At 36.3% G+C, this 23,243-nt stretch overlaps 1 protein-coding gene across 1 annotated transcript in view; it reads left to right on the top strand.

Annotated features, from left to right (window-relative positions):
• Nucleotides 1-23,243, top strand: part of MATN2 (matrilin 2) — a 295,468-nt gene that overhangs the window by 62,741 nt on the left and 209,484 nt on the right. Inside the window, exon 3 of the mRNA XM_053715235.1 lies at nucleotides 10,633-11,202. Coding sequence (XP_053571210.1) covers nucleotides 10,633-11,202 — 570 coding nt within the window. The remainder of the gene's footprint in view (nucleotides 1-10,632; nucleotides 11,203-23,243) is intronic.

A 23,243-nucleotide genomic window follows, 5' to 3' on the forward strand; every position in this document is an offset into this window, starting at 1 on the left:
CCTTCAGTTATTTTATAGATCAAAATGAAATTGCTGATTCAAACACCCAATTATTTATAAATGAAAATCATGGAAATTGTCAGGGGTGCCTAAACTTTTGCATACGACTGTATATGTAATATGGGTTGCATACGACTGTATATGTAATATGGGTAGACATTTATTTTGAATAAATATCACTAGAATAATCACTGCTGGTTTTGTTTTTGTTTATCTTATTAATACTATATTTATATACATCTTTTTATTTATAAGCTTTAATTATTCTGATCACGTTATATACATTAGAGAATATGTTTAAATAAGTAGTTTCATCTGTGCGAACATCCCTATATAGATTGGTTTATAGTTTGTATCAACAATACGTATATATCCAGCTCATAATATATCTATTGATATTCTAATATTTGGCTATGAGGGTTAAATCAGGTATAAATATTGTAGTGTCTAATGAATACTTGCAAAAGCAACTTTAACTATAAGTATTCCACCTTAATGGAACATCACGTCAATACCACCTTAATGGAACATTAGAGGTAATAGGTTTATTTAGTGTTGGCGATGTGGGGGGACGGCGGTTTAGAGGTAATAGGTTTTATTTAGTGTTGGCAATGTGGGGGGATGGCGGTTTAGATAATTGGTTTTGGCATATTTCTTATGTTAAGTTTAATAGTTTTTTGGATTAATTTGTTATTTCTGATTCATTCTTTATTCATATTCTTTATTCTATTCTAAACTTTAGAATAGAATAATGAATATGAATAAAGAATGGATCTGAAATAACGAATGGATCTGAAATAGTGAATGGTTTAGAAAAACGATTTAACTTAATATAACTAATTTGCCATAAGGAAATGATTTATTTAACAAATGAAACGAAATTAAACACATTTTTTCACGGTGCACATGTCTAATATATATATATATATATATATATATATATATATATATATATATATATATATATACAGGTAGCCCTCAGTTTACGCCGGGGTTAGGTTCCAGAAGGAATGGTTGTAAATCAAAACCGCTGTAAATTGAAACCCAGTTTATAATGTAAGTGAATGGGAAGTGAGGGAGTTAGGTTCCAGGCCCCTCTCAAAATTGTCATAAGTAACACCTAATACATTATTTTTAAAGCTTTGAAATGAAGACTTTAAATGCTAAACAGCATTATAAACCTAATAAAATAATCACACAACACAGAATATATAATTAAACTAAGTTAAATTAACAAAAACATTTGATAAACAGCATTATAAACCTAATAAAATAATTACACAACACAGACTTTACTTGCATTTTTCTGCAAACCGTTCTTTCTATGCATTCCAATCTGGACTGATTTATAGACAGGAATATCTTGTTGCTTTGAAATCTGCTCGATAGCTCAGGTCTGGTTAAACTGATTAATTTCAGCTTGCTTGGCTTTGCTGCAACACAAGCGACAGGTCCAACTACTGGGTATTTTAATCAATGCACTGCTTCTCAATGCTTTTCAATAGCAGTCACATGGCTGGAAAAAAAGGTTGTTATTCTGAAACGGTGCAAATTGAACCGTTGTAAACCGAGGGCCACCTGTATATATATATATATATATATATATATATATATATATATATATATATATATACATACATACATGTATTTATCTCTATTTTAAAGCCCTTTGTCTGCCTTCTTTTTTTGTTGTTTTCTAACACCTGAGACCTCATATTTTTGTATTTTGTTGTTTCGCAAAACAGTTAAGCCAAGCTCTAAGGACACGGTAATCATTCTAGTTTCACATTGAGTTTCACATTAAAACATATAACAATTGATTAAAAATGTTATTTTATATTTCAAGGTATTGACTGGGAAAGGCTGAAAAGTGTATTTATATGTGTATACATGTGTGCAAATACATTTTTATGCATTAATACACATGCATACATACACATAAACTTTTGAGCCCTTACCAGTCAAACATCTTGTCATATACCATAAACCTTTTAACACTTTAAAAAATATCCAATATAAATGTATTATTATTTATGAAAAATGTGTGTGTGTGTATATATATATATATAAGCCTTGCAATTATTCTTTTCCATATTATGGGACAGTACTTTACAGTTAGCCCAGTGATAGCCGCTATGGGTGAGTTGTCGTCACAGGGAGCTGTTACATTTTTTTATCTCTATATGTGTTTACAGTCTACGGGTCTGTGATCTTTTTAGTATTTGTAAATATTTATATATATATAGTTAACCCTTACATTAAGGTTCTTCTTATTCTTCTAACGCTATTTAAGCTTTCGCTCAAGCGCAACCCATAACTTTCAAGCACAGTTGCAATATCTGTTGAAAGTAACGGGTGCGCTAAAGCAATGCTAAACCTTCTCTGGTAAATCTGATTTACCACATACTTGTAATATTAATGTAGTCCAGCAATAGTGCTTATTGCGTTCCGTTCTAGCATTAGTGCGCAACTTGTAATCTGGACCTAAGTGTTTTATGTTCCTTTATCTATTGAATTCCATCATTTGTAGTTTTGCTACAATTATGGTATATTTTAAACTGCAGTAAATTATTTAGCAAATCTTTATGGAAAGCAGAAAAGTAACGTTGTCTGTGTACGAGTGATAATATTTGCTAAAGACAATAACTTGGCTGAAGTGATTTTCCTGTGGGCTGCTGGGTAAGCCTTCTCTGCACCCTCTCTGATAGACAATCACTTTCTAGCAGGGCTTCTGCTGAGAGGAAATTCCCAGGACATCATGAGATAAGAAAAGTGTGTTATCCTTTCAAATGCTATTGTTCTACACCAAGCCTGGAAATAAAAGTAATTGGACAATTTCCCTTGCTTGCTAAGCATAAATAAAATAGTGAAATATTTCCAATATCCTGTTACCAGTGTGTATATCGTGTTAACTGCATTTGTCATGACATTCTTCATGTTTGTAGACTGATTCTTCAAAACAATGAACTGTTAGTTTTTATGCATCTGTGTCATCTGCTGTGTGTTACTTGGGTGGTGGATTCATGGAATAAACTTCCAATAGAAGTGGTAAACACAGGGACTGTAAAATAATAAAAAAAAATCCTGGGACATGCATAAGGCTATTCTAAGAAAACAGTAATATGTAATATGGGTAGACTTGATAGTCTTTTTGGTTCTTATCTACCGTCAAATTGGATGTTTGTGTGTGTGTTTGTATGTGCGTGCCTGCATGTGTGTGCGTGCGTGCGTGTGAGTGTTTGTGTCTGTGAGTGTGCGTGTGAGTTTGTGTGTGTGAATATATGTGTGTGTATGTATGAGTGTCTGTGTGTACGTGTGTGTGTTGAATTGCCAAAAACTTTCAGTAAAAACATTAAAAGAGACATAATACTCGAAACAGAAAAGTGGTTGAGTGCATAGCAGTTTTTTATGCAGTATACTTTTATTAGAAAATGTGCTCATAATTAAAGTTATTACTCTATCAAGGGCATGTGTACATATTCTGTACGTTCCCTTTGACTTTAAGCAGGCACAGTTTTGTTAAAAGAAGATGGGGTTATCCTCATACAAATAAGGGCCTTTAGGTACATGTATATAACTTTGATCTGCACATAAGGCCCTGCATGAACCTCTGCACTATTATTAATGCCAGTTGATCACTACAGGGGCTTGGTGACATCACCACATCCATGCATTGAGAAATCACCACCATCCCTGGATTCCTCAGCGATGGCAGGCCACTTGGCCACCTTGTGTCCGGTGGTTAGCTCCAATAAAGGCCCACCCCTTGGGATGACAGAAAATGGTCATCATCCGCACTTATAGCATTGTATGGATGATGATCATGTGTCATCAGCCACATTTAAGCGATTCAATTCTTACTTAAAGGGAAAGTAAAGTTAAAATTAAACTTAATGACTCTGATTTACTTCTATTATCAAATTTGCTTTGTTCTCTTGATATCCTTTGCCAAAGAGTAAGCCTAGGTAGTTTCAGGAGCAACAATGCATTAGCAAGGTCTTGTATTTACTAGTGGACATTATTGTGTTTAGAATATTTTGTTTGCTTTACGTTCAGTCACACATTAGCTGTCATTTTAAACCCTTAACGCCATCAGGACATTCCATACCATCCTAATTGCGCTGGACTTTAGCACCGTTAGGATGACATGGAATGTCCTAGCCGTTCTGCTGTACTGAAGCAGCTACGGCTTCCTAACTGGCATCACGGACTGGGGGCATGCCTAGCGTCATAGGAACTCCCCCCAGACCCGATCCTGTGATTGAAATCACACGATCGCATGTACGATCGCATGATTTAAAATTTTTACTAATTTGTTTACATCGGAACTTTGTTCCAATGTAACAAATTAGTACCAGCAGGAAGGGGTTAAAGTAAAGAGAAGTTGTATCTGTACTTTCACTCTAAAAAGAGAAATTGATAAATGTTACATTTATCTGCAGAAGCCATGCATTCATACATGCAAAAGGCTTAGTCACCAGAGTAGGTTTTTTTAAGCAATGGAAATGGTATTTGATTTTTATTTCTATTTGGAAAGATTTCTGGAATCTGAAAATTCTGGGCATTTTCTCAAAAAAACACCAAAGGCTTCTAACAGCGATGCACCTTGATAAATCATCTAATGTTCAGTAGATATTAAATATGTAAAACCTGCAATGCCAAATATGTTGTTAAACTTAAAGGGACAGAATTTTGAATGTTGTTTGAAAAGAAAGATAATCCCTTTATTACCTATTCCCCAGTTTTGCATAACCAACACTGTTATAGAAATACACTTTTTACCTCTGTGATTACCTTGTATCTAAGCCTCTTCAGACTGCCCCCTTATTTCAGTTCTTTTGACAGACATGAATTTTAGCCAATAAGTGCTGGCTCCAGGGTAACTTCACGTGCATGAGCTCAATGTTATCTATATGAAACACATGAACTAATGCCCTCTAGTGGTAAAAATGCATTCCGATTAGAGGCAGTCTTTAATGTCTAAGAAATTAGCATATGAACCTCTTAGAATTAGCTTTCAACTAAGAATATGAAGAGAACAAAGCAAACTTGGTGATAAAAGTAAATTGGAAAGTTGTTTAAAATTACATTCCCTATTTAAACCATGAAAGTTTTTTTTTTGGACTTGACTGTCCCTTTAAGGAACAAAGCAAATATGTAGCACTAACTAGAAGATACATTTTGCCACTTTAGTCTAGAAACTTGAAATATAATATTGTGATTTTTTTTTTCTGGGAAATCAACATAAAATATAACTTTAATAAATGTGTATTGCTCTGGCTTTTTGTTCTCACCAGATATTTTGTGTTTTGCTGGCATGTCTAAGTGAATTGAGAAATTACAGATGGGTTGCACTTGAAGTAATCATTTGCCAAACCATGAATTTATATTTTCTGGAATTTTACAAGCAACTTAATTAATTAAACAAATTTACAAAAATATGAAGACTCCTTGTGAGCATAATAAAATGATGTAAACTGTCCTTACATGATAATGCCAAAAGAAACAAAAACCCATTATTGTGATCATGTGTTAGGCTGCATTTGATTTCAAATTTGGATGGTATATAAGAATGTGATTTATTTGTAATTTGTTGTCACATCACAATATCATTTTTTTGTTATGTTTTTTTTTTTTTGTATTTATTTTAAACAAAATGGTTGTACATTATGTGACAAAGACAAGTATTGTATTCAGTTGCAGTCCTTAAGGGATACTAATGTCAAAATGAAGTTTTCATTATTCAATTTGGCTGCAGTTTTCAACAACTTTCCAATTTACTTCCATTAACAATGTCTTCTCAGTCTTTTTATATGCCAACTTTCTGAGGCCCCAGCTCCTACTAATCTTGTGCAACAGTTCACAGTGTATACGTATATAAGTCTGTAATTGGCTGATGGTTGTCACATGATTAAGTAGGCATGGAAATGGAAGAAATCTTTTAAAGGGACAGTAAAGTAAAAAAAAAAACTTCCATGATTTAAATAGGGCATGTAATTTTAATCAACTTTCCAATTTACATTTATTACCAATTTTGCTTTGTTCTCTTGGTATTCTTAGTTGAAAGTTAAATCTAGGAGGTTCATGTGCTAATTTCTTAGACCTTGAAGAGTGCCTCTAATTTGTAAGCATTTTGACAGTTTTTCACCACTAGAAGGCGTTAGTTCATGTGTTTCATATAGATAACATTGAGCTCAGGCACGTGAAGCTCCTAGGAGCCAGCACTGATTGGCTAAAAATGCAAGTCTGTCAAAAGAACTGAAATAAGGGGGCAGTTTGGAGAGCCATAGATACAAGGTAACCACAGAGGTAAAAAGTATATTATTATAACTGTGTTGGTTATGCAAAATTGGGGAATGGGTAATAAAGGGATTTCCGCAGTGCCTCTTATTTACTTTCTTGTTTTCTATAGAAATTTTCAGTGTAGGTGGCAGTTTTTGATCAAGAAATGCGATTTCAAATGACAAAATAGAGGCGATGGAGCTATTTGTAAATAATGTGATACACTCCAGCAGGTCAAATTAATCATTGGTAAAACATTCAAGGGTAAAAGGTTTACATAACAATGTCCCTTTAAGGGCCTCCTATAGGATTTCACAATCTCTCTACTGGAACAATAATTAGATTGAACCTAACTGACTCAAGGAAGCAGATTCTCAAAGCGTGGCTTGTCCGAGGTCCTCATATCAACTATATCATAATTTGTTTCAGTTATTTGTAATATATAGATACAGTATGTAAATTAGACATTTTCCTATATTTAAAATTTTGAGAACTAGTATTTCTTCCAGATAGTAAAATATTTTCCACCAATTTAATATATTTCTCTTATCTTCTAATATTTCTAGAATATAAGCTGTCTCACATAGGGCCTGATTTTGTAAAATTAGCCAGCTTCAACTAGTTCAGTCCAACACTCGTCGGGGCAGCCCTCATAGAATTCTATAAAAAGGGGGCTGTTCCTGCAAGTCGCGAGCTGTCTCTTACAGAAACAATGAAAGATTTCTGTTACATAAAAGTTTGCAATAGAGGATGAGGTACAGAGAGAGTCCCCGGCACATGTTTAAACTTTAAATATTACTCCTAATAGAAATCAAATGACACTGTTTACCTTAAACTTGTGTTATTTTTGTATACATAGATTTTCCTTTTAGAGTAATTAGTGTTTTGAGTATTTTGATAAAAGCTCACCACCTTTAATTTGCCAGAAAAAACAGTGAGATCTGTGGGGTGAAAATGTTTACAGAATTACGCTAGAATTTTAAAGAAAATGTCATATACGCCCATGGAATGCTCATGTCCAGCCCATCTTACGAAAAAACAATTACACTTTGTATTTTGTACTTATAAGTATGAATTTCTATGTGTTTTTTGCACATCCAGTGTACTTAAATTACGATTTACGCTGTGCATAGTTAATATTATTTATTCCTGAATCATTTACATACAAGTTTTACGTTTTTGATTAAATATGACTTTTGGTGAACAATCTTGTTATGATTTTTGATGCACCTTAACAATACTTTTTTTCTGTGCATTTTTGTGTGAATTGTTCAAATATTAATTTTGTATTATTTTTAAATTATGATTTTCATTGTGTACTTTTGTAATTTATGCACCATATAAAAATTCAGTACACGCCCTTTAGCAAGACACCCTGTTTTCTTTTAATAATGATAATTATTAGAAACATACAATAAATAGATCTGTAGCTATTTGTATGATAATTATATATATATACATATAATAGATCTGTAGTTATTTGTATGATAATTATATAGATACATATAATAGATCTGTAGCTATTTGTATGATAATTATATAGATACATATAATAGATCTGTAGCTATTTGTATGATAATTATATAGATACATATAATAGATCTGTAGTTATTTGTTAGATAATTATATAGATATATATAATAGATCTGTTGTTATTTGTATGATAATTATATAGATACATATAATAGATCTGTAGTTATTTGTATGATAATTATATAGATACATATAATAGATCTGTAGCTATTTGTATGATAATTATATAGATACATATAATAGATCTGTAGCTATTTGTATGATAATTATATAGATACATATAATAGATCTGTAGCTATTTGTATGATAATTATATAGATACATATAATAGATCTGTAGTTATTTGTTAGATAATTATATAGATATATATAATAGATCTGTTGTTATTTGTATGATAATTATATAGATACATATAATAGATCTGTAGTTATTTGTATGATAATTATATAGATACATATAATAGATCTGTAGCTATTTGTATGATAATTATTAGAAACATACAATAGATCTGTAGCTATTTGTATGATAATTATATAGATACATATAATAGATCTGTAGCTATTTGTATTATAAATATACAGATACATATAATAGATCTGTAGTTATTTGTATGATAATTATATAGATACAATACATATAATAGATCTGTAGCTATTTGTATGATAATTATATAGATACATATAATAGATCTGTAGCTATTTGTATGATAATTATTAGAAACATACAATAGATCTGTAGCTATTTGTATGATAATTATATAGATACATATAATAGATCTGTAGTTATTTGTATGATAATTATATAGATACAATAGATCTGTAGCTATTTGTATGATAATTATATAGATACATATAATAGATCTGTAGTTATTTGTATGATAATTATATAGATACATATAATAGATCTGTAGTTATTTGTATGATAATTATATAGATATATATAATAGATCTGTTGTTATTTGTATGATAAATATACACATACATATAATAGATCTGTAGTTATTTGTATGATAATTATATAGATACAGTACATATAATAGATCTGTAGCTATTTGTATGATAATTATATAGATACATATAATAGATCTGTAGCTATTTGTATCATAATTATTAGAAACATACAATAGATCTGTAGCTATTTGTATGATAATTATATAGATACATATAATAGATCTGTAGTTATTTGTATGATAATTATATAGATACAATAGATCTGTAGCTATTTGTATGATAATTATATAGATACATATAATAGATCTGTAGTTATTTGTATGATAATTATATAGATACATATAATAGATCTGAAGCTATTTGTATGATAATTATATAGATACATATATTAGATCTGTAGCTATTTGTATGATAATTATATAGATACATATATTAGATCTGTAGCTATTTGTATGATAATTATATAGATACATATAATAGATCTGTAGCTATTTGTATGATAATTATGTAGATACATATAATAGATCTGTAGTTATTTGTATGATAATTATTAGAAAAATAATAGGACAGGTTAAGGTTGAAAAGAAGTGGACATATTAAAGGGACAGTCTAGTATAAATTAAACTTTCATTATTCAGATAGGACTTTTAATTTTAATCAACTTTCCAATTTACTTTTATCAAGTTTGCTTTTTTTCTCTTGGTATTCTTAGTTTAAACTAAACCTACGTAGGCTCATATGCTAATTTCTAAGCCTTTGAGGGCTGCCTCTTATCACATGCTTTTTAAATCTCTTTTCAACACAAAGAGACAGAAAGTACACGTGGGCCATATAGATAACACTGTGTTCAGGCACAGGGGGTTATTTAAGATTTAGCAAAACACAATGCTAAATTTAAAACAATAGATAATAAACAGTCACAGTCATGTGATCAGGGGGCTGGAAGAAGGTTCCTAGATACAAGGTAATCACAGAGGTAAAAAGTATATTAATATAACAGTGTTGGTTGTGCAAAACTGAGGAATGGGTAATAAAGGGATTATCTATCTTTTAAAACAATAACAATTCTATGGTAGACTGTCCCTTTAACTTAGTTTTCTTTTTATCAAATCTTCTAAATCATATAACATCTTGTAATGTTCTAGCAACAGACACCTTGAAAGTTTTTAACAACCTCTTCCATGTGTGAGATCTTGCCAAATATGTCTGCCAAAATCACTCCCCTGTCAGTTTGCTAGCAGGCCAGAGGCTTTGCAAGGAAACTGCATTAGGCCCATCCTGGTTCTTTAAACTTTAATTCAGAATAAGAATTGAGAGCATAAAACAAGGGGATATTTGCTAATACATTGAATTATTTATTGAATTGTTTATTGCCACAATAGTGGCAAAGTAATTAAATATTAATTAAAACATTTGTAATGGACATAAAAGTACAAAAAGAAAAGCGCTCTAATGTGTAAGAACATTTTTATTTATTCACCATTGCTTGCAAATAACTGTGATTAATCACTGCAAATTACACATGTTGTCAGTTTCAGAACATGCTTAAAACATCTATTGAGCCAATGATAAGAGGCATATTTGTGTAGTCACCTATCAGCATCTAGCTCTCAGTAGTGCATAGCTGCTCCTGAGCCTACCTAGGAATGCATTTCAACAAAGGATAGAAGAAAATGTAGGAAATGTCTTAAAATTGCCTGTTATAGCTGAATCATTAAAGTTTAATTTTGACTTATGTAACCCCCCCCCCCCCCGCTTTTTAGACAGCAAATATTTAATGAACCATTTAAATTCTTCCTCATTTGAGAAACATTAATTTTGACAGTTTGTTTATATACTGCTAATAATTGTTGTTTCTCATTTTCAGAGGAAGCGTGCAACAATAAACCCATAGACCTTGTCTTCATCATTGACAGTTCCCGAAGTGTACGTCCCTATGACTATGTGAAAGTGAAAGAATTCCTTATTACCATGCTAACAGTCCTCGACATTGGCCCAGATAACACCAGGGTCGGTCTTTTGCAATATGGCAGCACAGTGAAAAATGAATTCTCTTTAAAAACTTACAAGAAAAAATCTGATATAGAACGTGCTGTGAAAAGAATGATGCACCTTGAAACTGGTACCATGACTGGTTTAGCAATCCAGTACGCTATGAACATAGCCTTTTCTGAAGCAGAGGGTGCCCGACCGTTAAACCAGAACGTGCCAAGAATTGCTATGATAGTAACAGATGGACGCCCACAGGATCCAGTTGCTGAAATTGCAGCCAAAGCAAGGAACACAGGAATCCTAATCTTCGCCATTGGTGTAGGCCGAGTGGACATGAGCACATTGAAATCTATTGGCAGTGAACCTCATGAAGAGCATGTCTTCTTGGTGGCAAACTTCAGTCAGATTGAAACACTGACCTCTGTGTTCCAGAATAAACTGTGTGGTAAGATTAATATGCATATTTTTTAAATGTATTTAGTTAAATGTTTAATATCTAAAGATGCAATATAAAATGATGAACTATGTTAATTATTTTCTTATTTCTAGAAAACAGGGACCCTCAGACAACAACATTAGAGCTAACTGCATCACACCCCCAAACCACATTAACTCCAACCTTACTGGCTGTTATCCTCTTAACACTATTAGTGGACTTCTTACCCTTCTGGTGAAGTCATTTTAATATCTATGAGCAATTTAACTTTAGTGCTCTTTCCTTGAGTTATAAACCACAAATTTCTCTTTTGAGCAGATTATACTATACTAGTCCTAAAGCCCTTTTACACAGGCCATTTTTTGCAGTACAGCGGTCCCACCCCTTGCTATCTCTCTCCCCCTCTCTTTTGCGCTCTCTCTCGATCCACCTCTCTTTTGCTCTCTCCCCCCTCTCTTTTGCTCTCTCTCTCCCCCCTTTTTTTCTTTCATGTAATTAGCAAGAGTCCATGAGCTAGTGACGTATGGGATATACATTCCTACCAGGAGGGGCAAAGTTTCCCAAACCTTAAAATGCCTATAAATACACCCCTCACCACACCCACAATTCAGTTTTTACAAACTTTGCCTCCGATGGAGGTGGTGAAGTAAGTTTGTGCTAGATTCTACGTTGATATGCGCTCCGCAGCAAGTTGGAGCCCGGTTTTCCTCTCAGCGTGCAGTGAATGTCAGAGGGATGTGAGGAGAGTATTGCCTATTTGAATGCAGTGATCTCCTTCTACGGGGTCTATTTCATAGGTTCTCTGTTATCGGTCGTAGAGATTCATCTCTTACCTCCCTTTTCAGATCGACGATATACTCTTATATATACCATTACCTCTGCTGATTCTCGTTTCAGTACTGGTTTGGCTTTCTACAAACATGTAGATGAGTGTCCTGGGGTAAGTAAATCTTATTTTCTGTGACACTCTAAGCTATGGTTGGGCACTTTGTTTATAAAGTTCTAAATATATGTATTCAAACATTTATTTTCCTTGACTCAGAATGTTCAACTTTCCTTATTTTTCAGACAGTCAGTTTCATATTTGGGATAATGCATTTGAATTAATCTTTTTTTCTTACCTTCAAAAATTTGACTCTTTTTTTTCCTGTGGGCTGTTAGGCTCGCGGGGGCTGAAAATGCTTCATTTTATTGCGTCATTCTTGGCGCGGACTTTTTTGGCGCAAAAATTCTTTTCCGTTTCCGGCGTCATACGTGTCGCCGGAAGTTGCGTCATTTTTTGACGTTATTTTGCGCCAAAAATGTCGGCGTGCCGGATGTGGCGTCATTTTTGGCGCCAAAAGCATTTAGGCGCCAAATAATGTGGGCGTCTTATTTGGCGCTAAAAAATAAGGGCGTCGCTTTTGTCTGCACATTATTTAAGTCTTATTTTTTCAGTGCTTCTGGTTGCTAGAAGCTTGTTCTTTGGCATTTTTTCCCATTCCTGAAACTGTCATTTAAGGAATTTGATCAATTTTGCTTTATATGTTGTTTTTTCTCTTACATATTGCAAGATGTCTCACGTTGCATCTGAGTCAGAAGATACTACAGGAAAATCGCTGTCTACTGCTGGAGCTACCAAGCTAAGTGTATCTGCTATAATTTTTGGTATCTGTTTCTCCAGCTGTTGTTTGTATTGCATGTCATGACAAACTTATTAATGCAGATAAAATTTCCTTTAGTACTGTTACATTACCTGTTGCTGTCCGTCAACATCTAATTTTCAGAGTGTTCCTGATAAACATAAGAGATTTTATTTTTTAAATCCGTTAAGAAGGCTATGTCTGTTATTTCTCCTTCTAGTTTACATAAAAGTCTTTTAAAACTTCTCTTTTTTCAGATGAATTTTTAAATGAACATCATCATTCTGATACTGATAATGGTTCTTCTGGTTCAGAGGTTTCTGTGTCAGAGGTTGATGCTGATAAATCTTTGTATTTGTTCAAGATGGAATTTATTCGTTCTTTATTTAAAGAAGTATTAATTGCATTAGAAATAGAGGATTCTGGTCCTCTTGATTCTAAATCTAAACGTTTAAATAAGGTTTTTAAATCTCCTGTAGTTATTCCAGAAGTGTTTAATCTCCCTGATGCTATTTCTGAAGTACTTTCCAGGGAATGGAATAATTTGGGTAATTCTTTTACTCCGTCTAAACGTTTAAGCAATTATATCCTGTGCCATCTGACAGATTAGAGTTTTTTTGGGACAAAATCCCTAAGGTTATGGGGCTGTCTCTCCTCCTGCTAAATGTGCTACTATTCCTACGGCAGATAGTAATTCATTTAAGGATCCTTTAGATAGGAAAATTGAATCCTTTCTAAGAAAAGCTTACTTATGTTCAGGTAATCTTCTTAGACTTGCTATATTTTTAGCGGATGTTGCTGCAGCTTCAACTTTTTGGTTAGAAGCTTTAGCGCAACAAGTAACAGATCATAATTTTATAGCATTATTATTATTATTCTATAACATGCTAATAATTTTATTGGTGATACCATCTTTTGATATCATTAGAGTTGATGTCAGGTATATGTCTCTAGCTATTTTAGCTAGAAAAGCTTTATGGATTAAACTTGGAATACTGATATGTCTTCTAAGTCAACTTTGCTTTCCAGGGTAATAAATTATTATTTCAACTGTTTCTGGAAGGAAGGGAACTTTTTTACCAAAGGATAAAAAATCTAAGGTAAATTTAGGTCTAATAATCATTTCGTTCCTTTCCTCACAATAAGGAACAAAAGCCTGATCCTTCATTCTCAAGAGCGGTATCAGTTTGGAAACTATTTCCAGTTTGGAATATATCAAAGCCTTTTAGAAAACCTATAGCCAGCTCCTAAGTACCTATGAAGGTGCGGACCTTATTCCAGCTCAGCTGGTATGGGGCAGATTACGTTTTCTTCAAAGAAATTTTGATCAATTCCGTTCTCAATTTCTGGTTTCAGAACATTGTTTCAGAAAGGTACAGAATTGGCTTCAGTTAAGGCCTCCTGCTAAGAGATTTTTTTCTTTCCCGTGTCCCAGTTAACACAGCAAAGGCTCAGCATTTCTGAAATGTGTTTCAGATCTAGAGTTGGCTGGAGTAATTATGCCAGTTCCAGTTCTGGAACAGGGGCTGGGGTTTTACTTTATCTCTTCATTGTACCAAAGAAGGTCAATTCCTTCAGACCAGTTCCGGATCTATCAATATTGAATCGTTATGTAAGGATACCAACATTCAAGATGGTTACTGTAGGACTGTCCTGCCTTTTGTTTAGCAAGGGCATTATATGTCTACAATAGATTTACAGGATGTGTATCTACATATTCCGATTCATCCAGATCACTTTTAGTGTCTGAGATTCTCTTTTTAGACAAGCATTACCAGTTTTGTGGCTCTACCGTTTGGCCTAGCCTCAGTTCCAAGAATTTTTTTCTAAGGTTCTCGGTGCCCTTCTTTCTGTAATCAGAGAACAGGGTTTTTTTGGTATTTCCTTATTGGACAATATCTGGGTACTTGCTCAGTCTTCTCATTTTCGAAGAATCTCATACGAATCGACTTGTGTTGTTTCTTCAAGTTCATGGTTGGAGGATCAATTTACCAATCAGTTCATTGATTCCTCAGACAATTGTAACCTTTTTAGGTTTCTAGAATAGATTCAGTGTCTATGACTCTGTCCTTGTCAGACAAGAGAAGTTTAACATTGATATCAGCTTGTCAAAACCTTCAGTCACAATCATTCCCTTTGGTAGCCTTATGCATGGAAATTTTTGGTCTTAGGACTGCCGCTTCAGATGCGATCTCCTTTGCTCGTTTTCACATGCGACCTCTTCAGCTCTGTATGCTGAACCAATGGTGCAGGGATTACTCAAAGATATCTCAATTAATATCTTCAAACCGATTATACGACACTCTCTGACATGGTGGGCAGATCACCATCGTTTAGTTCAGGGGGCTTCTTTGTTCTTCCGACCTGGACTATAATCTCAACAGATGCAAGTCTTACAGGTTGGGGAGCTGTGTGGGGGTATCTGACGGCACAAGGGGTTTGGGAATCTCAGGAGGTGAGATTTCCGATCAATATTTTGGAACTCCGTGCAATTTCAGAGCTCTTCAGTCTTGGCCTCTTCTGAAGAGAGAGTTGTTCATTTGTTTTCAGATAGACAATGTCACAACTGTGGCATACATCAATCATCAAGGAGGGACTCACGGTCCTCTGGCTATGAAAGAAGTATCTCGAATTTTGGTTTGGGCGGAATCCAGCTCCTGTCTAAATCTCTGCGGTTCATATCCCAGGTATGGACAATTGGAAAGCGGATTATCTCAGTCGCCAAACGGTGCACCTGGGCGAATGGTCTTCACCCAGAGGTATTTCCTCAGATTGTTCATATGTGGGAACTCTCAGAAATAGATCTGATGGCTTCTCATCTAAACAAGAAACTTCCCTGGTATCTGTCCGGATCCAGGGATCCTCGGGCGGAGGCAGTGGATGCATTATCTCTTCCTTACAAGTGTCATCCTGCCTATATCTTTCCGCCTCTAGTTCTTCTTCCAAGGGTATTCTCTAATATTCTAAAGGAATGCTCGTTTGTCCTGCTGGTAGCTCCAGCATGGCCTCACAGGTTTTGGTATGCGGATCTTGTCCGGATGGCCTCTTGCCAGCTGTGGACTCTTCCGTTAAGATCAGTCTTTCTGTCTCAAGGTTCTTTTTTCCATCAGGATCTCAAAACCTTAATTTTAAGGTGTGGAGTTTGAACGCTTGATTCTTGGTCAAAGAGGTTTCTCTGACTCTGTGATTGATACTATGTGACAGGCTCGTAAATCTGTATCTAGAGAGATATATTATAGAGTCTGGAAGACTTATATTTCTTCAGGATGGTTTAGATCAGAGCTTTCCAAACTTTTCCTGTTGGTGACACACTTTTTAGACCTACATCATTTCGCGACACATTAATTCAGTTGTACTGGCAAACAGGAGGTTAAACTAAGTTGTTTTAAGAGATACGGACACATAAATGAATTATATAATAATGAAATGTATTTACAGGTAACAGTATGTATGTGCAAGAATTAAAAAAAAGTTAAATAACACCAATAGCTACTTGATATTTTAATGGGATGTATGAGGTTGATGGGATGAACACAATTTCTGAATATTTGGTGGAATATTAGATAAAGACACTCGCATTTTATCATCAAGCATTTTTAAGCTTCCACTTCCTATCCATATATCAAGTGCAGGAGCAGCAATGCACTACTGGGAGCTAGTTGCAAAAAAAACCCCACTGACTTCAGCTCAGCATTTAAGCTGCCACCCTCAAAGCTCGGTGAGTCCGATTGACTACTGCCTGTGCTGCAAACACACTGCTCTCCTACTCACTGACTACACATGCAGTCACGAGCCAATTAAGGAGACTACACGTGCAGTCAGGAGCCAATGTGCCGCCAATGGGAATAGTTTCAGTTCCCACTGAGCTGCGCCAATAGGTTAAGATGATCTGTGTCCCCCTAGGTATCAATCACGTGTCAACCATGTGATATGCGTAGCAGGCAGGTGGAAAGTCAGAAACCAAAAAAAAAAAATTAAAAAAAATTTGTGCTGAAGCAGGGACACACCTACACACTGCTGCCGACACACTAGTGTGTCCCGACACACAGTTTGGAAAGCACTGGTTTAGATAAAGGTTTGTCCGCAAGTTTCTTGAAAGACAAATCTCTGCTCTTTCTGTTCTTTTTCACAGAAGGATTGCTAATCTTCCTGATATTCATTGTTTTGTACAAGCTTTGGTTTGTATAAAACCTGTCATTAAGTCAATTTCTCCTCTTTGGAGTTTGAATTTGGTTCTGGGGGCTCTTCAAGCTTCTCCTTTTGAACCCATGCATTCTTTGGTCGTTATATTACTTTCTTGGAAAGTTTTGTTTCTTTTGGCCATCTCTTCTGCCAGAAGAGTCTCTGAATTATCTACTCTTTTTTGTGAGTCTCCTTTTCTGATTTTGCATCAGGATAAGGCGGTGCTGCGAACTTCTTTTGAATTTTTTACCTAAGATTGTGAATTCTAACAACATTAGTAGAGAAATTGTAGTTCCTTCATTATGTCCTAATCCTATGAATTCTAAGGAGAAATCATTGCATTCTTTGGATGCTGTTAGAGCTTTGTAATATTATGTTGAAGCTACTAAGTCTTTCCGAAAGACTTCTAGTCTATTTGTCATCTTTTCCGGTTCTAGAAAAGACCAGAAAGCTTCTGCCATTTCTTTGGCATCTTGGTTGAAATCTTTATTTCATCATGCCTATGTTGAGTCGGGTAACACTCCGCCTCAAAGGATTACAGCTCATTCTACTAGGTTAGTTTCTACTTCCTGGGCGTTTAAGAATGAAGCTTCAGGTTGATCAGATTTGCAAAACAGCAACTTGGTCCTCTTTGCATACTTTTACTAAATTCTACCATTTTGATGTGTTTTCTTCTTCTGAAGCAGTTTTTGGTAGAAACGTACTTCAGGCAGTGGTTTCAGTTTGAATCTTCTGCTTATGTTTTTTCATTAAAATTTTATTCTGGGTGTGGATTATTTTCAGCAGGAATTGGCTGTCTTTATTTTATCCCTCCCTCTCTAGTGACTCTTGTGTGGAAAGATCCACATCTTGGGTAATCATTATCCCATACGTCACTAGCTCATGGACTCTTGCTAATTACATGAAAGAAAACATAATTTATGTAAGAACTTACATGATAAATTCATTTCTTTCATATTAGCAAGAGTCCATGAGGCCCGCCCTTTTTTGTGGTGGTTTTGATTTTTTTGTATTATGCACAATTATTCCAATTCCTTATTTTATATGCTTTCGCACTTTTTTCTTATCACCCCACTTCTTGGCTATTCGTTAAACTGAATTGTGGGTGTGGTGAGGGGTGTATTTATAGGCATTTTAAGGTTTGGGAAACTTTGCCCCTCCTGGTAGGAATGTATATCCCATACGTCACTAGCTCATGGACTCTTGCTAATATGAAAGAAATGAATTTATCAGGTAAGTTCTTACATAAATTATGTTTTTACGCTCTCTCCCCCTCTCTTTTGCGCTCTCTCCCCCTCTCTTTTGTGCTCTCTCTCTCCACCTCTCTTTTGCTCTCTCTCCCCCCTCTCTTTTGCTCCCTCTCTCCCCACTCTTTTGCTTTCTCTCCCCCCTCTCTTTTGCTCTCTCTCCCCCTCTCTTTTGTGCTCTCTATCCCCCTCTCTTTTACGCTCTCTCTCTCCCCCCTCTCTTTTGCGTTCTCTCTCCCCCCTCTTTTGCGCGCTCTCTCCCCCTCTCTTTTGCGCTCTCTCTCTCTCCCCATCTCTTTTGCACTCTCTCTCTCCCCCTCTCTGTTGAACTCTCTCTCCCCCTCTTTTGCGCTGTCTCTCCCCCTCTCTTTTGCGCTCTCTCTCTCCCCCTCTCTTTTCCGCTCTCTCTCTCCCCCTCTCTGTTGCGCTCTCTCTCTCTCCCCCTCTTTTGCACTCTCTCTCCCCCCTCTCTTTTGCGCTCTCTCTCCCCCCTCTTTTTTGCGCTCTCTCTCCCCCCTCTCTTTTGCGCTCTCTCCCCCTCTTTTGCTCTCTTTTGCTCTCTCTCCCCCTCTTTTGCTCTCTCTCCCCCTCTCTTTTGTGATCTCTCTCCCCCTCTCTTTTACGCTCTCTCTCTCTTTTGCGTTCTCTCTCCCCCCTCTTTTGCACACTCTCTCTCCCACTCTCTTTTGCGCTCTCTCCCCTCTCTTTTGCACTCTCTCCCCCTCTCTTTTGCGCTCTGTCTCTCCCCCTCTCCTTTGCCCTCTCTCTCTCCCCCTCTCTTTTGCGCTCTCTCTCTCCCCCCCTCTTTTGCGCTCTCACTCCCCCCTTTTTTTGCTCTCTCTCTCCATCCCTCTCTTTTGCTCTTTCTCTCCATCCCTCTCTTTTGCTCTCTCTCCCCCCTCTTTTGCTCTCTCTCTCCCCCCTCTCTTTTGCTCTGTCTCTTCCTCCATCCTTCTCTTTTGCTCTCTCTCTCCCCCTCTCTATTGCTCTCTCTCCCCCTCTCTTTTCCTCTCTCTCCCCCCTCTCTTTTTCTCTCTCTCCCCCTCTCTATTGCTCTTTCCCCTCTCTTTTGCTCTCTCTCCACCCTCTCTTTTTCTCTTTCCCCTCTCTTTTGCTCTCTCTCCATGCCTCTCTTTTGCTCTCTTTCTTCCCCTCTCTATTGCTATCTCAACCCCCTCTCTTTTGCTCTCTCTCCCCTACTCTCCCCCCTCTCTCTCCCCCTCTCTTTTGCTCTCTCTCTTCACCTCTCTTTTGCTCTCTCTCTTTCCCCCTCTTATTTTCTCTCTCCCCCTTCTTTTTTGCTCTCTCCCCCTCTCTTTTTCTCTTTCTTCCCTCTATTTTTCTCTTTCCCCTCTATTTTGCTCTTTCTCCCCCTCTCTTCTGCTCTTTCCCCTCTCTTCTGCTCTTCCCCCTCTCTTTAGCTCTTTCCTATCTCTTTTTGTCTCTCCCCCTCTCTTTCTATTTCTCTCCCCTCTCTCTCATGCCGACTGCACCCGACCAGGCCCCGTCACACCCGCCCACGCCCGCCCACGCTCCCGTCCCGTCACGCCCACTTTCGCCCCACCGCCACAAACAGCATGTCAGGTAAGGCCAGGTGTGTTTGTCCTTGTGCTGTCTCTACTGACAGCTTTGGACAAACACACTTGGCCTTTTATATTATAGGATTAGAAAATACATTTAGTTTGCAAAAATACCCCAAAATGGTAACATTTATTTATTTGCTTTATTGTTTATAACATACCCAGTAAATAATAATGTCCCAGACATAATTTTCTACATTTTACATTCAAGTTTAGGAATCCATTCCTATATTTTCACAAAAAATCATAAACGGAAAAAACTGGAAGATATTTTCTTTCCCCCCCATTTTGCACTATACAGTGTTAAAACAACTATACAGTGGGCACCATGCAATATAATAGTTAATCTTCCTGTTGCAAAGAATTGGTAGTTAGCTCAGTGTGATGATGCTAGAAAATCACAAGATAACTGGATTTTCTAACAGTTTTTATATGGATTGTAAAAGTATTGAATTTGAAAAACTCACAAAAAGACATCTAAACCATTTTGCACTGCTCATGTGATGGATTGGAATAAATTTAGTTTTTATGGCACCTTTTCAGCTGTAAACTAGTGAAATATTTGTTTTGATAAAGCAAGTCTTAGCTTCCCCATAGTTGTCAGGTTTGTGGCTTCCTGTTCGTGCCTGTCTGTACCTTGGTTAGTTCAGTCTGTATTTGATTATTATTGTGTGCAGTGCAGTAGTCTTTATATAACACTTTTTCAGTTGGAAACTAGTAAAACATTGTTTTGATAAAACAAATCTTAGCTTCCCCACAGTTGGTAATTGTCCAGTTTTTCCCGGAACAGTCACATTGTTTGGCTTCCTGTTCCGGCCATCCTTTGTTCAGTTCAGTCTGTATTTTGTTTAATAATATTGTGTGCAATGCAGTACTCCCGCCACAGGATGGTGCTTTTGACTATATGTACACTTTTTTTTTTTGTATTAGTGGTGGCAGGTATCTATAGTCTTCAGATATCTGCAATGACAAGTGTCTGGTAAGGGGACCATGAATGTGATAAGAGAGAGTGAAGTGAATTTAAAGAGAAGTGGATTTAAAAATGACATGCAGTATCTGAATTATGAAAGTTTAATATAGATTTTCTTTTACCTTTAAAATTTAAGCAATCATTATAGCTTAATTGTGCTAATAATACTTTATGTGCTTGTTTTGGGGTAAATTGGCGTTTGTGGAGCTATGCAAACCATAAATAGGTGTGGATCTGCTTTAAAGTGTCCCTGCATTTTTTTTTTAAATTTTGGCAACTATGTTTCCCTAAAACAAGAATTAGCATGTCTTTAAAGGGACAGTAAACGTAAAAAATAATGTAACATTATCTTAGTAACAGCTTGAAAAAACAAAAGATTCATGAGATTTTAGCCCCCAAAGTTACACTTACCTCGTTTACACTCCAGGCTCTTCTGATCAGGTCTTCTTTTGAAAAGCAGATACATTTTGCGATTCATAGTGTGTCTTATCACAGTATTGAACTAAATTTAGCAGGGTCCTGCTCTGGTCTTGTAGCGGAAGTGCGCTACATTTAGTTCAAAAGCGCGATCGGGCATGCTGTGATTAGACTGTGCACCCGCAAACCCCTTTTCAAAAGAAGATCTAATCGGAAGAGCCTGAAGAGGGGATGAGGTAAGTGTAACCTTGGGGGCAAAAATCTCTCAAATCTTCTGTTTTTTTCAGCTGTCTAGAAGATGATGTTACATAATTCTGCACTATATGCAAAATTATGTAACATTATTATAATTATTTTTGTTTTTAAATCATCTTTTTATTGAAGCAAAATTATAATCAAGTACAACAGTTGGCATTGGAATAAATAAAATAATATGGTGAAACAGTTGTTTATGGAATTAAAATTTTTACTACATGTACTTATCATAACAAAATAACAGCTTCAAGAAGTTTTTCAATTAGTGTGATTGTGGTAATTTAGAGTAAGAAGAAGTATACAGTTCCCTTGGGAAGATATGCTAGCAATTGAGTATGACCTCGGTCTTACTAGGCATGTCGAAAGGTTGGGTGGAGAGAGAGGGAAAAAGGGGGGGGGAGGAAAGCTCGGTTACATTAATCATGTTTAAAAGTTGAATAAGTGTGTGAGTGATTTGGTTTATCTTATCTTGTCTTTCTCCAGGAGTCCCATATCAGGGTCTGGAGGTCTGTTTTGTTATGTAGGGAGAATATGGAACTTTCCATTGTTTTGAGATAGTCCATGGTATCGCAGACCTCTTTCCAAGTTGGAGGATTAGCTTGTTTCCAAAGTCTAGAAATAGATAGTTTGGCTGCAGTGAGTAGATAAATGGTGCTGAGCTGTGTTAGGTATGAAAAAACCTATGGAGGAGCATTTTTGGAGTAGAAAAGACCAGTAGGGTTGCAACACCAAATGTGAGCAGGGGAACCCATCTCCCCGCATTTCCTCCAGCACAAGGGAGAGTTTATAGGGGAAATTTTAAAAAGTCTTAATGGCATAAGATGCCATTGAGTGCATAGTTTGAGGTATAATTCCTGTAGTGTTATGCAGTGTAGGGCATATTTAGTGAGGGGTGCAGCTGAGGACCATTCTTCTTGATCTGCTTGGAAGTGTAACTCCCGCTTCCAATGGAGAATATAGGCTGACTTATAGAATCTTGGAGAGTTATGTACATCTCTGTACGAAATCAAGAGAGCTTGTGATGTTGACCTTGCCGTAGTCCATTTCTTTTCCCATTCGGTTGGCTGACGGGGTGGAAGTTCTAAAAAACTCTGTAGTCTCCAAATTAAAATTTCAGTAATTGGGAAGGATTGTAGGTAGAGCAGAAATCCATTAGATCCGGGGAGAAAGATCTGAGATGGAGTGAATCCTGTGAGTGCACCAAATGACAAGGTGAGAGTCCTTTAGAACTCCAAGGAGTCCAAAGTGTGAATGGATTGGTGAAGGGTGGGGACCTATTTGGGGATAAGAGTGACTTTTATCCCAGAAACGCAGTGCATAGAGGATAATGGGGTTATGAAGGGCTAAAGAGGTTCTAATGTGTTTAGGAAGCCAGATGAGGTCCATGAGAGTTAATGGGTTAGGCAGGGATGCTTGTTCTATGATCCACCATTTGCTTTTAGAAGAGGGTACATTCCATGGGAGAATTTGTGCGAGCCTGGCTGCTTCATGGTAGTAGGCTATGTTAAGGGCCTCAGTGCCCCTCTTGAGAATAGTTGCTCTAGAATCCTCATTGTGACCCTAGGATGCATGTTCCTCCAAATGAACTTGTTACAGATTAGCTGAAACTTGCCTATTAAGGATTTGGGTATAGGGATTGGCAGAGCTCTAAATAGGTAAGTAAACTTGGGCAAGAGGGTTATCTTAAAGGCTGCTACTCGGCCTAGCCAGGAGATGCAAGGTACATTCCATTTCTCTGTACATTTTTGGAAGAGGTGCAGTAATGTATGGAAGTTAG

The sequence above is a fragment of the Bombina bombina genome, chromosome 5 (genome assembly GCF_027579735.1).
Source record: "Bombina bombina isolate aBomBom1 chromosome 5, aBomBom1.pri, whole genome shotgun sequence".
Classification (NCBI taxonomy): domain Eukaryota; kingdom Metazoa; phylum Chordata; class Amphibia; order Anura; family Bombinatoridae; genus Bombina; species Bombina bombina.